The sequence below is a fragment of the Bos indicus x Bos taurus genome, chromosome 23, assembly GCF_003369695.1.
Source record: "Bos indicus x Bos taurus breed Angus x Brahman F1 hybrid chromosome 23, Bos_hybrid_MaternalHap_v2.0, whole genome shotgun sequence".
NCBI classification, from domain to species: domain Eukaryota; kingdom Metazoa; phylum Chordata; class Mammalia; order Artiodactyla; family Bovidae; genus Bos; species Bos indicus x Bos taurus.
The window spans coordinates 35,837,681-35,855,195 of NC_040098.1; the positions used below are offsets into that span (position 1 = coordinate 35,837,681).

Sequence of the window (17,515 nt, forward strand, 5' to 3'; positions counted from 1 at the left end):
AAGTGAGAAGAACTAAGTGCCTCCGATGAGGGTGAAAGAGGAGAATGAAAAAGCCGGCTTGAAACTCAATATCAAAAAAGCTAAGATCACGTCATCTGGTCCCATCAGTTCAGTCGCTCAGTTGTGTCCGACTCTTTGCGACCCCATGAATCGCAGCACGCCAGGCCTCCCTGTCCATCACCAACTCCCGGAGTTCACTCAGACTCACGTCCATCGAGTCAGTATTGCCATCCAGCCATCTCATCCTCTGTCATCCACTTCTCCTCCTGCCCCCAATCCCTCCCAGCATCAGGGTCTTTTTCAGTGAGTCAACTCTTTGCATGAGGAGGCCAAATATTGGAGTTTCAGCTTTAGCATCAGTCCTCCCAAAGAACACCCAAGACTGATCTCCTTTAGAATGGACTGGATGGATCTCCTTGCAGTCCAAGGGACTCTCAAGAGTCTTCTCCAACACCACAGATCAAAAGAATCAATTCTTCAGCGCTCAGCTTTCTTTACAGTGCAACTCTCACATCCACAATAACTACTGAAAAAACCTTAGCCTTGGATAGACGGACCTTCATTGACAATGTCTCTGCTTTTTAATATGCTGTTTACGTTGGTCATAACTTTCCTTCCAAGGAGTAAGCGTCTTTTAATTCATGGCTGCAATCACCATCTGCAGTGATTTTGGAGCCCCAAAAATAAAGTCAGCCACTGTTTCCAGTTTCCCCATCTATTTGCCATGAAGTGATGGGACCGGATGCCATAATCTTAGTTTTTTGAAAGTTGAGCTTTAAGCAACTTCTTCACTCTCCTCTTTCACTTTCATCAAGAGGCTCTTTAGTTCTTCTTCACTTTCTGCCATAAGGGTGGTGTCATCTGCATGTATATGGTTATCAATATTTCTCCCGGCAATCTTGATTCCATCTTGTGCTTCATCCAGCCCAGCGTTTCTCATAATGTAATGTGCATGTAAGTTAAATAAGCCTGATAACAATATACAACCTTGACATACTCCTTTTCCTATTTGGACCCGTCTGTGCTTCATGAGAAAAGAATCTAAAAAAGAGTGTATATATGTATATGTATAACTTATTCACTGTTCAACAAAAACTGACATTTATAGCATTGCAAATCAATTATACTGCACTAAAAATAAAAAATGAATTAAAAATAAATCAAAGATCTGGAATAAACCATAACCATGTATAGCAGCTTTTAGTGAGCTCTTGGAGTCCTAGCTGATTATGGAACCCAAGAATGATCTTGGGAGATCCCCAAACTTTTAATTGCTATCTGAAGTGAATAAAGTCTTGAGGACTTTCCACACTGAAATTTGTATCTGTCAAAGGCCCTTTCCTTCATATTCATAGTCGTTATGTTTCCATGTTGATCAACAGGTACTTTGTCTAAGAACTCAGTCATTAACTCATATTTGAAATCAGAACATGTATAGGAGGGGCGGGGGGATTGCTCAATGACTGATAACCAAGGAAGACCCTGGAAACACGCTTATATTGTTGTGAAATCCATCAAGGAGTTTGCCATCTCAGACCCTCCATCTGGGGCTGCTGGTCCTGATTCAGCTTCCTTAGTCCTTGGCTTCCTATCAGCACCACAGAGCATTCAGTATGGATGAGGCACTGGGTTCCTTAGACAAGTCAGTCTCCTCATTGGGTCCAAATGCTTGTGTTCTCCCAAAATTCATATGTTGAAAACCTAATTCCCAAAGTAACGATTTTAGGAGAGGGGACCATTGGAAAATGATTAGGTCATGAGGCAGAGCCCACATGAAGGGGATTAGGGCTCTTGTGAAAGAGGCCTGAAATACTTGCTCATCCCTTCTATTTAGGGATATGTCCTGGAAGAGGCCCTCACTCACTCAACCATGCTGGCACCCTGATCTTGGACTTCTAGCCTCCAGAACTGTGATACATAACGTGGTTTATAAACCACCCAGCCGCTGGCATTCTGTGAAGGCAGTCTGCATGCACTAAAACACTGAGCGTGATTAAATGGGGGGAAAAATACTGTCACTCTTGTTTTCCCTTCCTAGGTGATAAATGAGGAACAGGTAGCATGGATAATCAGTTCCCGAGGCCCATGGTAATGTATTCCATAGAACTGTACACTTCTTTCAAATTGTAGTTCTTTGACATGCTCACCAGGGAACATATTTTCTTAGAGGTAATTAACATTTAAACCAATAGATTGTAGATTTTATGGGATCAGTTGAGGGTGTTAAGAGCAAAGATAGACGTTTCCCAAAATAAAAGCAATTCAGCCTGAAGACGGCACCATTACTGGTACCCAAGTCTCTAGCCTGTCAGCCTAAAGATGAAGCAACTGAACCCTAAGGCCTGTATCTGGGCTCTCATCAGAATCCTAACTTACCTGCTCTTTGACTTGGAAAACTTATCTTCAATTCTCTAGGGCTTGGTTTTCTCAACTGGAAAAGGAAAATTAGAGTAGAAAATCCTTTACATTTCCAAAGATTATGCAAATCTCTGTGTAAAACATGATTCCAAACTGAGGTTTTATTCTTTTTCCAAAAAGAAAATTATCGATTGGTTGTGCAGCTTCCATGTTTGGGTCTCTTATACTACTCATTATCTGTTCTATGCAACAGTGTATTTCTCTAGCGTAGCTTTCAGAAAATACCTTGATAGAAATAGTTATTGACTGTTATGGAATATTACTTTTATCTTTGATCTTCCACTGAAAAGCAGGAGTTGTAGTTAAGCACACTAGTGAGAGAAACTGTTTCTAAATGTCAGGATGTCACCTTGAGAAGTTTGCTGTGTGTCGTTGCTCCATCGTGTCAAACACTTTACGACCCCCTGGACTCACAATCCCTTGGACTGCAGCCCGCCAGGCTCCTCTGTCCATGGGGATTCTCTACACAAGAATACTGGAGTGGTTTGACATGCCCTCTTCCAGGGATCTTCCTGACCAGGGATGGAACCCAGATCTCCTCTATGCACGGGAACTCTCTTTACTGTCTGAGCTGCCAGCTCCTAATAAAATAGGTCTTGAAGTACACAGAAGATGCATGATTTGTCTACTTTTGTTTCCTGCAACAATGGGTTTTTTCCAGCTAATGTATCAGTCCAATTTCTATTTACCTGAATGCTATCTAGAATGCAAGTTCTCGCTAAAAGAAAAAAATCCACACAAAAGGAACTTTTATCTGGAATAGCAGTTAAGATTTTGTCCAGTTGTCAGTTTGTCCAAAATACCAGAGGCTGGGTATTTTCTTTTAATTATAATATTTACCTCAGAAAGAACAAATGGCTGGCCAGTTTCTGCCATGTTTGATACTCAATAAATATTAACTTCAGGGCAGTTGGCGTAACCCTGTAGACCCAATGGAACTGAATTAAAGGAGTGGGAATTGGTGTTATGCAGATAATTAACTATAATATAAGTCAGAATGTGGTCAAGGAGGTAAAAATGGTGAGGATGAAATTAGGAAGCCATAAGGAGGAAGATGGTACTTCTATCTGGGAAAAGTAGGTAACAATTCATCAAGGAGGTGACTTTCTTTTGTACCTTCCAAGAGAGATTAGGTGCTTGTGTACAATGCAGGAATATTTGATTTGTAGGCTCTCCTTAAAGTATTTTTATCTGTCATCATCAGAGAGTACAGCTAAGAAATTGAACTTCTCTAGTGAAGCTGAGAATCCTATGGTAAATAGTAGACTCAAGCGGCAGGTTCAGAGCACTGTCTCTAGTTCTGTCCTATTCAGCCTTTTTGTCAGTGACTCAATTATCACATTATCTTAAGACGTGAACTGTGAGGGCTAGTGTATGTGGAATAACAGACTGTAAATCGAGTGGTTTCTATCTAATAAGGTGATGATTAAAAGCAAATGCATCCACAGTTTTGTGAAAGTGAAAGTTGCTCAGTCATGTCCAGATCTTTGTGACCCCATGGACTAACAGTCCATGGAATTCTCCAGGCCAGAAAACTGGAGTGGGTAGCCTTTCCCTTCTCCAGGGAATCTTCCCAACAGAGGGATCAAACCCAGACCTCCCACACTGCAGGCAGATATTTCACCAGCTGAGCCAAAAGGGAAGCCCCCGCAGTTCTAGTTCTGTAATTATATCCAAATAATCAGGGTATGAGGGTTTAGGTGGGGAGAGAAGACCTCAATGGTTTTAGTTCACTGGATGCTGTGAGCGGAATCAAAAATTCATTGGAATTTTACTCTGCACGAATAAAAGTGTTTCATTGAACAAACACATAAGAAAGGCCTTCTGGATGAAAAGAATAGACAGCAGGGAAGAGCACACATGTGGACTTTGTGAATTAGGACTTAAATTTTAGTAGAAAACCAGAAAGAGGTAAATTTCAAAGTTACATGTTGCAGCACAATTGGGACACATGTCAAGAGGGAAAAGCACAGAATGCCATTTGTGCACATAACAAGGAGCCCTGAGCTGTGTCAGAATCAGGAACGGCTGCTTTGGGGAAGTGGTCTTTTCAGTGAGAACTGAAAGATGTTGCGGAAGTCATGAGGTAAAAGAGAGAGAGTCTTCCAGGGAGAAGGAATTGCATTGATAAAGAGTTAGCCATATGTGAGAATATAGAGTGAGGAGAACAGGCGTGCCAGGATTGAACCTTCAAGGAACTCAATTTACTTGGTAAAACTTATGCAAACTAGACAGTGAATACAAGATGGAATATGATCAGTTCTGTGAAAGAGATAAAAATCAAGTTTTGCAGAGCATAGGAGATATTTCCATTTGCCTGGGAATTCGGTAAAGATTCACTTAAACCTAGGAAACCTGGTTTCTATTGCTACTTTTGCATCGAGTTTTATAAATTTAGATAAGTGACATAATCATTCTTGAATTTCCTTATATGTCCTTATATGAAAGGATTTTCTAGATAATTTCCAAGGTTTCTTCGTTTTCTAAATATCCAGTGAATCCCACTGGTTATTATCTGGAATAAAAAAACCCTTTTACATACCAAGAGTAATAGCTGAAATATCTACAAAATTATATAAAAAGCATTGAAATTCTTGCTTTTTTTCTTTTTTCATTTTTTGAAAAATATAATTTCCAGATAAAATGGCAAGATATTTAAAGTATACATGACAATTTAAATAGGTATACATTATTAATGGATTCTCACATTGATATAATTCACATATCTATTAATATCACCTCACATATTTATTTTTCAAGATCTTTTTGGTGAGGACCTTTTAGTTTTACTCTGCACAGTTCAGTTCACAGTCCCTCAGTCCTGTCCGACTCTTTGCGACCCCATGAATCGCAGCACTCCAGGCCTCCCTGTCCATCACCAACTCCCGGAGTTCGCCCAGACTCACGTCCATCGAGTCAGTGATACATGTGTGCTAATGACTTCAGTCATGTCCAACTCTTTGTGACCCCATGGACTATATAGACTGCCAGCTCCTCTGTCCATGGGGATTCTCCAGGAAAGAACACTAGAGTGGGATGCCATCCCCTCTTCCAGGGGATCTTCCTGACCCAGGGATTCAACCCACGTCTCTTATGCATCCTGCACTGGCAGGAGGGGTCTTTACCACAAACACCACCTGGGAAGCCCCACAAATGTCAATAATACTTTACAAACCTTAGTCACCATGTTACACATTAGATCCTCAGACTTTATTCATCATCTTACAGCTTAAAGTTTGTGAACTTTGACCAAATTCATTCTTAAATCATTGATTTCTCAGCACTTATTTTTACATGTTACATGTTACATGTTCTTGTATTTATGATTTTGGAGTCAGTAAGAATGATGTCCCCCTCTTGTTGTAAGCAGTTTAGCATTACATCTTTGAGGGACCATCTTTATCTAGCAGGTCCATTGCCACCCCTATCATTGTCAGAAATCAAGATGATTTACACAGGTAAGGGAAATAAAGAAAACTGGCTTCCCTGGTGGCTCAGATGGTAGAGAATCTGCCTGCAATGTAGGAGACCTGGGCACCCCTGAGTCAGGGAAGATCCATGTAGGAGGGAATGGTTACCCAATCCAGCATTCTTATCTGAAGAATCCTTTGGACAGAGAAGCCTTGTTGGCTACAGTCCATGGGGATCACAAAAAGTCAGACATGCCTGAGCAACTAACACACAATGAACTTTAAGGATTTGGAAGCCATACCAGAGCTAAGGATACCTTAAAAGGAAAAGCAAAACTCTTAGATACAGGCAAGAACATGGATGCATAAACACTTTTAGGCCAACAGGGCAAAGGAAGAGAATGGATATTGCAGGCTCTAAAGAGTCTTGTACATAGCTGCAGCTAAAAGCAAGGGCCTCTGACCAGAGCTCTGGGCTTCAGTGGAGAAACTTGGCCACTTTGCAGCAAGAAAGGAGTCAGAGGAAAGAATCAATCCACTAATCTCTTTCTCCATTGACTCACCAATCTCTTTTGTCCACCCCTGGCCAAACTCAAGTAGAAGTCAGAGGCCAGGAGAGCTAGAGGGATAAAGTATGGTCTTCTCAGCCTCCAAAGGTTCATAACATAATAGAAAATGATCAACAGTGTTACCAAGGGGCATATAAAGAATTCAAACACACCCACCATTTCTATGTAGTAGCTGTGTTTTCTTTATCTTATGATTCTAGTTGTAGTTAATTTTGCTAGACATTTAGGATGACTGGGTAGGATTAACTTTAATGGCAGAAGTCAGTTTCTGATTTAACCTAGACTTGAGTATTTGTCACTGTATTTCTGGTATCATAATATTATTACTGGGTCCCTAACTGACTGTATCCTTGATTCACTTAAACCCTTTGAAGAGATACGTAATGGGACCAGATTTAGGAAGGGACCAGAATTATCAAGAGATGTTTTTATACATTGTTGAATTCATTTGGTTGATTTGTATGTGTGAGAGTGAAAAATTTAATTCCAAATTTGTGGAAACGTTACTCTGAAATTTCCTTTTTGTACTGCCTTTGTTTGATTTTAATATAGATCAATATTGGCCCCATCTCATTAGTTGGGAATGGTTTCCTACTCTTTCATTTTCTTGAAAAGATTATGTCAAATTGATCTTAATTTTTTAAATATTTATTAGAATTCTCTGGTCAAACTATCTGGGATTGATGATTTCTTTTTCAAAAGTTTTATGTCGCAGTTTCAATCTCATTAAAGTTTATAGGAGTATTCAGAGGATGTATTTATTTTTGCTTCAAGTATTTTGAGATTATGTTGCTTGGTTATACATAGCTAGGATTATTATGAATTCCTGCTGAATTGACTCTTTTTCACTTATGTAAAGTCCTTGTATTCCTTTGTTCATAGATATTTCCATTGCTCTAAATTTTACTTTATCTAATATTAACATTTGTTTTTATCCTTTTATTTTCCAAATATCCATGTGATTATTGAGTTTCTTGGGCTTTCCTGGTGCCTCAGACAGTAAGGAATTCACTTGCCTTGTGAAGACCCAGATTCAATCCCTGAGTTGGAAAGATCCCCTGGAGGAGGACATGGGAATCCGTATTCTTGACTGGAGAATTCCATGGACAGAGGAACCTGGTGGGCTACAGTCCATGGGGTCACAAAGAGTCAGGCACAGCTTAGCAACTAAACCACCACCTGGTGTTCCTTCACATTTATTCCTTGGGAGGAACAGCCCTACTCAGGCTGCCTTCTGAGGCTAGGTTGGAGGTTAGGAATGCTGGGCCTGGGTTGTCCTCTCTTAGGTGCTGCTGTGTTGCTCTTCCATTCTTCAGGCCCTAATCTAGTTCACCTTCTTCTTGCCAACTATACAAGGTCTCTTTTAATGGTCTCTTCTTATTTCCAGAACAAGCAAAGGAGTGGGCACAAAGGGATCAATGTCATCTTGTCTGAACCAGAAGCCCAAGGTGTGTTTAATAACCTAGGGAAGAGATTTCATGGAGGGAACTTGAGGAGGAAAGTGGAAAGGAGTCCACAGCAGGCTGGAGATGAAGGTCTTGGAATCCCCTTCTTTAGAAGTTATCAGAAGCTGAGAAAGTATTTTTTCTAGATTATATATATATTCAGTTCTGAGTGAGTACACTTTCAGTTTCAGCAAACTGTAAGTCTTCTGATTGTTTTCATTAATTTTCTTTACAAATGCATATATATAATGATATCCATATGACATTTTATTTATTCTTCTAGGCTATTTCAGTTCAGTTAAGTTCAGTCTCTCAGTCGTGTCCAACTCTTTGCGGCCCCATGAACTGCAGCACGCCAGGCCTCCCTGTCCATCACCAACTCTCGGAGTTCACCCAAACCCATGTTCATTGAGTTCGTGATGTCTTCCAACCATCTTATCCTCTGTCATCCCGTTCTCCTCCTGCCCTCAATTTTTCCCAGTATCAGGGTTTTTTCAAATGAGTCAGCTCTTTGCATCAGGTGGCCAAAATATTGGAGTTTCATCTTCATTATCAGTCCCCCAATGAACACCCAGGACTGATCTCTTTTAGGATGGACTGGTTGGATCTCCTTGCAGTCCAAGGGACTCTCAAGAGTCTTCTCCAACACCACAGTTTGAAGGCATCAATTCTTCGGCACTCAGCTTTCTTTATAGTCCAACTCTCACATCCACACATGACTACTGAAAAAACCATAGCCTTAGCTAGACGCACCTTTGTTGACAAAGTAATGTCTCTGCTTTTTAATATGCTGTCTACGTTGGTCATAACATTCCTTCCAAGGAGTAAGCGTCTTTTAATTCCGTGGCTGCAGTCACCATCTGCAGTGATTTTGGAGCCCCCCAAAATAAAGTCAGCCACTGTTTCCACTGTTTCCCCATCTATTTGCCATGAAGTGATAGGACCAGATGCCATGATCTTAGTTTTCTGAATGTTGAGCTTTAAGCCAACTTTTTCACTAGGCCATTTTTTCCAAGGCCATTGCTCTGCTTTATTATGATTTGAGATTTAAACCTGAAAAAACAAATCTATTGTAGAGTTTGGGTTATTTCCCAGTAGATGAATTGATGGAATAACAAAAGAACTAAAAATGATTACTTAATTGAGCTCAGAAAATCTTACATATGCATATGAAGAGAGTTATTCACATATATTTGTATTCTTGGCCCCTTGTGGTATTCTGAGAACTTTGATTGAAGCTATATATAAAAGAAATTACTTTATTATGATAGGTAAACAAGTGGTATAATTAGGTGTGTACAGTCAGAATCCATTAGTCCAGTGGCCATAAAGATGAGTGTCCTCATTCCCTGGGGAAGAAAATGTTAGCATTTCCATTTATTTTTATCTCACTGTCATTTAATTTACATTTTGTGTATATATTTTAAATGTCATAATATATTAGAATAGTAATGCATATATAAGATTTTTCCATATTATAATTAGGTCACTGACAGTGTGTTGAAAAATGGAAAATACTTTGGAGATTAGTTCTTCAGGAATCAGAAAATTATCAAAATTTGCTGCATAAAATGTTACTTAATTTGGCGGAGTTTACCAACAATTTTTTATGAAACCAGTTCAACTGAAGAGAAGCAGAATGTTCAGAACATCCATGTTTGCATGAGTTTGCATAGAGCCTCAGAGACAGAAACATTTTTGAAATTTTATAGAAGACCAAGAGACCTGATTGGACAGGGGAAAACTTGAATCTTGAATGCAAGAGAGCATGTTTGCTCCCCTCAGTGTGGTCTAAGTTGTTTTTCTTTAAATCACCTCCCTTTCTTCACCTTCATTCCCTAAACCCCATCCTCTGCTTTACTAGTTCTTTTCCCATAGTACAGATCACCTGTTAACATACCATATAATGTACTTGGATTCATGTTTATTGCAAATTATCTGTCTTCCACCAGGTAGAATATCAGTTCCATGAGGACAAGTGTCTGCCTGCTTTGTTTATTGATGTAAACTAAGCACCTTTAGGAGAAGGCAATGGCACTCCACTCCAGTACTCTTGCCTGGAAAATCCCATGGACAGAGGAGCCTGGTAGGCTGCAGTCCATGAGGTTGTTAAGAGTCAGACACGACTGAGCAACTTCACTTTCACTTTTCACTTTTATGCATCGGAGAAGGAAATGGCAACCCACTCCAGTGTTCTTGCCTGGAGAATCCCAGGGATGGCAGAGCCTGGTGGGCTGCCATCTATGGGGTCGCACAGAGTCGGACACGACTGAAGCGACTTAGCAGCAGCAGCAGCAAACACCTATAAGAGTTTCTGAGTCAAGGAGGAATTAAGTCAATGATCAATTGGTTAATTACCAATAGCAGAGTACTGGGCAGGCCTATAGGTTTCAAAATTTAGTGATTCATTAGCTATTGTAAATAAGCTGTTCTACAGTTAATATTATAAGTTTAAGACACATTTCTGTTTCTTTTACCAGCATAAAGATAAACTACATTTGAAAAAAAGGTTTTAGACCCAACATGATAGCCAAAATGCACAGTTGAAAAAACAAATTATTCTAGATTATTTGTTTTCTTTATCCAAAATATAATTATATTCCTTTTCAAAACCTTTTCCTTACATAGGTGTATGTACATATATGTTTATATATATAAATAAAATTCCATATAGTCAAAACTATGGTTTTTCCAGTAGTCATGTATGAATGTGAGAGCTGGACCATAAGGAAACTGAGCACTGAGGAACTCATGCTTTTGAACTGCAGTGTTGGAGAAGACTCTTGAGAGTCCCTTGGACTACAAGGAGATCAAACCAGTCAATACTAAGGAAATCAGCCCTGAATATTCATTGAAGGCACTGATACTGAAGCTGAAGCTCCAATACTTTAGCCACCTGATGCAGAGAACTTACTCATTGGAAAAGACCATGATGCTGGGAAAGATTGAGGGCAGGAGGAGAAGGAGCTGGCAGAGGATTAGATGGTTGGATGGCATCACCGACTCGATGGGCATGAGTTTGAGCAAGCTCCAGGAGATGGTGGAGGACAGAGTAGCCTGATGTGCTGCAGTCCATGGGATCTCAAAGAGTGGATATGACTGAGTGACTGAACTTAACTGAAGGTATACATATGTATCATGTATATAACATGATGATTATATGATCATCATACTAGGTCACATTGACAAATATGCTATTTCAGTTTCAGGTATCATTATACATAGATAATTTTGACATATAATGTTATTTTTGTTTCAGGTGTACAATGTAATTATATCAAATATATTGCAAAATTATCACTACAATAAGTCTGGTGAACACTTGTCACTAGAAAGAGTTACAATTCTCTTCTTGCACTGAGAACTTTTATGATCTCTTCAGTTCAGTTCAGTTCATTCGCTCACTCGTGTTGACTTTTTGTGACCCCATGAATCGGAGCACGCCAGGCCTCCCTAATTATCACCAACTCCCAGAGTTTACTCAAACTCATGTCCATCGAGTTGGCAATGCCATCCAACCATCTCATCCTCTGTTATTCCTTTCTCCTCCTGCCCCGAATGGCTATCAGCATCAGAGTCTTTTCCAATCAGTCAACTCTTCCCATGAGGTGGCCAAAGTATCGGAGTTTCAGCTTTAGCATCAGTCCTTCCAATGAATGCCCAAGACTGATCTCCTTTAACAATGGACTGGTTGGATCTCCTTACAGTCCAAGGGACTCTCAGGAGTCTTCTCCAACACCACAGTTCAAAAGCATCAATTCTTTGGTGCTCAGCTTTCTTCACAGTCCAACTCTCACATCCATACATGACCACTGGAAAAACCATAGCCTTGACTAGATGGACCTTTGTTGGCAAAGTATTATCTCTGCTTTTGAATATGCTATCTAGGTTGGTCAAACTTTCCTTCCAAGGAGGAAGCATCTTTTAATTTCATGGCTGCAAGTCACCATCTGCAGTGATTTTGGAGCCCAAAAAAGTAAAGTCTGACACTGTTTCCACTGTTTCCCCATCTATTTCCCATGAAGTGATGGGACCAGAAGCCATGATCTTCATTTTCTGAATGTTGAGCTTTAAGTCAACTTTTTCACTCTCATCTTTCACTTTCATCAAGAGGCTTTTTATTTCCTCTAGAAGCAGAATCAGGAGAGCCTTGAAAGGCAGACGAAATGGCTCGAGTGGTCCAGTATAGGACTTCCACATAGGAGTCACTAGTAACAGGGAGATCTAAAAACTGGGGTATGTTTCTTACATATTCATGAATTTTGCATCTTTTATTTTACACATGGACATTCCCACTCATTTCCTGTTCTCGTACAGTATAATAGCTGCAATCCTGTGTCTAATGCATTGGTTGAACTAAACTTGTCTGCATGGACAACTTATAGATCTGTTATTTATATTGCTACTACAAGATTTTTAGTCATCCCTTGATTTCGCTCATGCTTCATCAACTGCATAATATAATTTCTCTTCAATTGTTTACAGGCCTCAACCTTTTCCTGCATGTACAGTTACCATTACCTCTAATAATCTGAAGCCTGATAACCTGCATACTGTCTCATTTGATCTGGAAAAAAAACCCAGGTAAAAGACTCATGTGCATGTGTTGGATGTATTCTTTATCTTCAGGGGTATGGAGAGAATTGGTGTGGCACTAGTTGGAGGCATTGATATGGTAAAATTTGCCCTGGGCATACTGTTCATCCTGAAAGTGATCAGACAATTAGTTATGGTTGTTGAGCATTCAGCAGATGAGCCCATCACCAGAACATTAACATGTTGATAGATGTATAATTTTTTTATTGGGGGAGGCATCACAATATTTGAAAGTATTTCCTTTCCTATTTTTTCTATACATTGTCTCTATCAAATTTATTTAACATCTAACTTTTCTAAGTTTAACCTTTTCCTTCTCTGTTATATTATTATTATTTTTTTTATTTTTTAGTACTTGACCCAAATATAGCACATATGTACCAATATTTGGTGCTTCCCAGGTGACGGTAGTGATAAAGAACATTCCTGCCAATGCAGGAGATATAAGAGGACTCAGGTTTGATCCCTAGGTGAGGAGCATCCCTTGCAAGGGGGTACGGCAGCATACTGAAGTATTCTTGCCTGGCGAATGCGATAGAGGAGTGAAGCCTGTTGGGCTACAGTCAATAGGGTTGCAAAGAGTTGGACACAACTGAAGTGACTTAGAATGCATGCATGCACCTATATTTAACCATTTAATCTCTTGTTTACTGTGGGTTAGAGCCAATTATTCCCTTATAAGGTGTTATACGGTTATGACGTTGACTTATCCCTGATCCGCACACAAAAAAGCTTAGTGTTCATCCCAGGTGCAGAATACAATGTTGTTTATGGTGACAAAATGGTACAGCAGAAAAACATGGCATAAAGTTATAGGAAATACTAAGCATGGACTGAGAATAATAAGAGTAGAGAAATCTAGCTAACACATTGACAGAGAAAAACTAATCTTTTGCAAAAGTTATGAACACTTAAAGAGATTACTTGGAAGATTTGGAAAAAATGGGTAGTCAAAAATGGAGGTTGAAACAAAAACTAGTGAGTAAAAAGAACAACGTGAATTTAATAGAAACTTTTAGCACCGCTTTTTATTAGCTGTCTGCTCTACTGTGTGCTCCTTCATTGACCTAAAAAAATTAACATACAACTTTCAAATACCTTCATCAGAAAGAGAATAATTGTTTCCAATTGTAAACTCCCATTCTACTGTAGCTCTATGGTCTATAGCCCACCAAAATCCTGTGTCCATGGGATTTCTCAGGCAAAAATAATGGAGTGGCTTGCCATTTTCTTCTCCAGGGAATCTTCCAGACCCAGGGATAGAACCCAGGTCTCTCACATTGCGGGCAGATTCTTTATCATCTTAGCCACCAGCAAAGCCCATTAAGGTTAAATGAGCTCTTAGGGTGGAACATCGATCCAATAGGTTTAGTGTCTTCATGAAGCAAAACACCAGAGAATTACCTCTGTGTCTCTGTGTCTCTGTGTCTTTACTTCTATCCCTCTTCCCAACCCCCAACGTTGTGTGAGGATAAATGGAGAATGCAGCCTGAGAGGAAAGAATTCTTAGCAGAACCTCACCCTGCTGGCACCCTGATCTGAGACTTCTAGCCCCCAGAACTGTGAGGAAATAAATTTCTGTTGTTTATTCCACTGAGTCTATTGTATTCTTTTATGGCATTCTTGGATGACAAATACAAAATCATTTATTTTGGAGATTTAAAAAAGAAAATGAATGAAAAAAAATTGAAAAACTTACTGAACTTCTTAGGAATCTTAGGGATTTCACAACACTGATCCTTTCTTTGATTTCCACATCTTATGAGCTGATGGCATCTTTGACCTAGAGACTGTGTTATTTGAAGTTTGGCTGATGCAGCCTTCTGTTGAAAGGACAGTGTAGCCCAGTCACTTACGCAAAGTTTCCATCCAGAAGCCTAGCCGGCTACAGTCCATGGGGTTGTAATAGCCAGATATGACTTACGAACTAAACCACCACCACCACAGTACTTACAAACTCGGTGAACATTATCCAGGAAAGGCCAAAAATGTCATGGGACAGCCTGGTGGCATTGAGAAACAGGCCTGTAAGGGATTCCGGGGGGATGTCAAACACATCAGGACAGCAGGACAGGCATGAGTTGCCTTGGCACAGGAGCAGATTTGACATGACCAGCAGCAGCAGCAGGCAGGACCCTGTTTAAATAAAAACATGAGCCATTCTGAGATGATCTAGTCACCTGAGGTTATCAAATCCATCCCTGTGGAGGGAAGCCTTTTCTTTCCCTGTTGCTCTGATCAGGAGTTCTTGCTGTAGAAGCTGGGGTGGGGAAGAAGAAGTGCCTTCAGTGTAAGTTTAGATGGTTGATGATATTTGCATAGATAGAGAGTTGGAGAAGTAGGTTATTCCATGTATTTTTGAATTCTGAGCAGTTGTTGCTGTATTAGCTGTGGTGAGGAAGAATGAGCACCTTCTGTGAAAATTTAAATGGATGATGATATTTGCACAAATAGATAGTTGGAGAAGTAGTTACTCCCTGCGTTTTTCTATTGCTCCCAGAAGAACTTCTGTGCTCTACAAACATTTGGAACTTAATTCTGAGCCAGAGTGCTTAGGCCATTTTTTTAAGACAGTTTAATGTTGGGACTGGAATGGATGAATTTAACTCAGATGACCATTATATCTACTTCTGCAGGCAGGAATCCCTTAGAAGAAATGGAGTAGCCATCATGGTCAACAAAAGAGTCCGAAATGCAGTACTTGGATGCAATCTCAAAAACAACAGAATGATCTCTTTTCATTTCCAAGGCAAACCATTAAATATCACAGTAATCCAAGTCTATGCCCCAACCAGTAACACTGAAGAAGCTGAAGTTGAACAGTTCTATGAAGACCTACAAGACCTTTTAGAACTAACACCCAAAAGAGATGTCCTTTTCATTATAGGGGACTGGAATGCAAAAGTAGGAAGTCAAGAAACACCTGGAGTAACAGGCAAATTTGGCCTTGGAATACGGAATGAAGCAGGGCAAAGACTAATAGAGTTTTGCCAAGAAAATGCACTGGTCATAACAAACACCCTCTTTCAACAAAACAAGAGAAGACTCTATACATGGACATCACCAGATGGGCAACACCAAAATCAGACTGATTATATTCTTTGCAGCCAAAGATGGAGAAGCTCTATACAGTCAGCAAAAACAAGACCAGGAGCTGACTGTGGCTCAGACCATGAACTCCTTATTGCCAATTCAGACTTAAATGGAAGAAGGTAGGGAAAACCACTAGACCATTCAGGTATGACCTAAATCAAATCCCTTATGATTATACAGTGGAAGTGAGAAATAGATTTAAGGGCCTAGATCTGATAGACAGAGTGCCTGATGAACTATGGAATGAGGTTCGTGACATTGTACAGGAGACAGGGATCAAGACCATTCCCATAGAAAAGAAATGCAAAAGAGCAAAATGGCTGTCTGGGGAGGGCTTACAAATAGCTGTGAAAAGAAGAGAAGTGAAAAGCAAAGGAGAAAAGGAAAGATATAAACATCTGAATGCAGAGTTCCAAAGAATAGCAAAAAGAGATAAGAAAGCCTTCTTCAGCGATCAATGCAAAGAAATAGAGGAAAACAACAGAATGGGAAAGACTAGGGATCTCTTCAAGAAAATCAGAGATACCAAAGGAAAATTTCATGCAAAGATGAGCTCGATAAAGGACAGAAATGGTATGGACCTAACAGAAGCAGAAGATATTAAGAAGAGATGGCAATAATACACAGAAGAACTGTACAAAAAAGATCTTCACGACCCAGATAATCACAATAGTGTGATCACTGACCTAGAGCCAGACATCCTGGAATGTGAAGTCAAGTAGGCCTTAGAACGCATCACTACAAACAAAGCTAGTGGAGGTGATGGAATTCCAGTTGAGCTATTCCAAATCCTGAAAGATGATGCTGTGAAAGTGCTGCACTCAATATGCCAGCAAATTTGGAAAGCTCAGCAGTGGCCACAGGACTGGAAAAGGTCAGTTTTCATTCCAATCCCAAAGAAAGGCAATGCCAAAGAATGTTCTAACTACCGCACAATTGCACTCATCTCACAGGCTAGTAAAGTAATGCTCAAAATTCTCCAAGCCAGGCTTCAGCAATATGTGAACCGTGAACTTCCAGATGTTCAAGCTGGTTTTAGAAAAGGCAAAGGAACCAGAGGTCAAATTGCCAACATCCGCTGGATCATGGAAAAAGCAACTCCAGGAGTGGTGACGGACAGGGAGGCCTGGCGCGCTGCGATTCATGGGGTTGCAAATAGTCGGACACCACTGAGCGACTGATCTGGTGTGATCTGAATGTTGGGACTCTGCAGACTCGGACAGGGTGGCCCTCAAGGAGTTTGTAATTTTTTCACTCTACATTGACTAATGCTTGAATTTTAGACACTGAAATGACAAGAAAAGTCCAGTTGATCTGTGTGGTTTACCATCACACTGGGGTAAGAGTAAACACATGACTGACTGATTGCTACTGTTGAGTATAGAGAGAATACTAAGAGAAAAAGATACTGTACCTTGGATCTGCTCACTCTCCTTAGTAACCCCATGCATGTCTCTGATACTTTCCCAGAAGCTTTAAAACATCTTAAAATTTGTGTTTCACAGGAACCCTGTGAGATAGCCTTAATTTTCACTAAGATCATCAAGTTATGGTAATAAAGACGCAATGACTTGGAGAGGGCAAGTAATTTTCCCCACGTCCCATTATTAGCAAATGCAGGTCACTGGGCACCAAAACAGTCATCTGTTCACTTCCTGATGTCACATCACACATGCCTGTGGCCCTCGGTCTGCATGTGTGTAACCAGGAACACATCAGGAGCTCTGATGACTCTGCTTAAAGAGAAAAATATTTTGTTTTTGACTGCAAAACAGCAGTGACCCTAGAACATTGGTTTTATCCACTTGTTCTGCTCTGTCTATAAAACACTCACTGTTAAAGGCTTTGACAATTATCAGTGTGGGGGCCTGGTTCTCCTGGCAACTTTTCTTCTAGGCACCTTGACAACTCGTCTACTTTTATGCATCTTTAATCCTCTGGTTACATTTTTTTTTTTTTATAAAATAGCAAATAAATATCCAAA

At 40.0% G+C, this 17,515-nt stretch overlaps 1 protein-coding gene across 2 annotated transcripts in view; it reads right to left on the reverse strand.

Annotated features, from left to right (window-relative positions):
- LOC113881820 (chorionic somatomammotropin hormone 2) overlaps nucleotides 1–17,515 on the reverse strand; it is a 70,549-nt gene that overhangs the window by 14,797 nt on the left and 38,237 nt on the right. For both annotated transcript variants that reach the window (XM_027524935.1, XM_027524932.1), the window contains exon 3: nucleotides 14,393–14,574. In XM_027524935.1, the coding sequence (XP_027380736.1) occupies nucleotides 14,393–14,574 (182 nt within the window). The remainder of the gene's footprint in view (nucleotides 1–14,392; nucleotides 14,575–17,515) is intronic.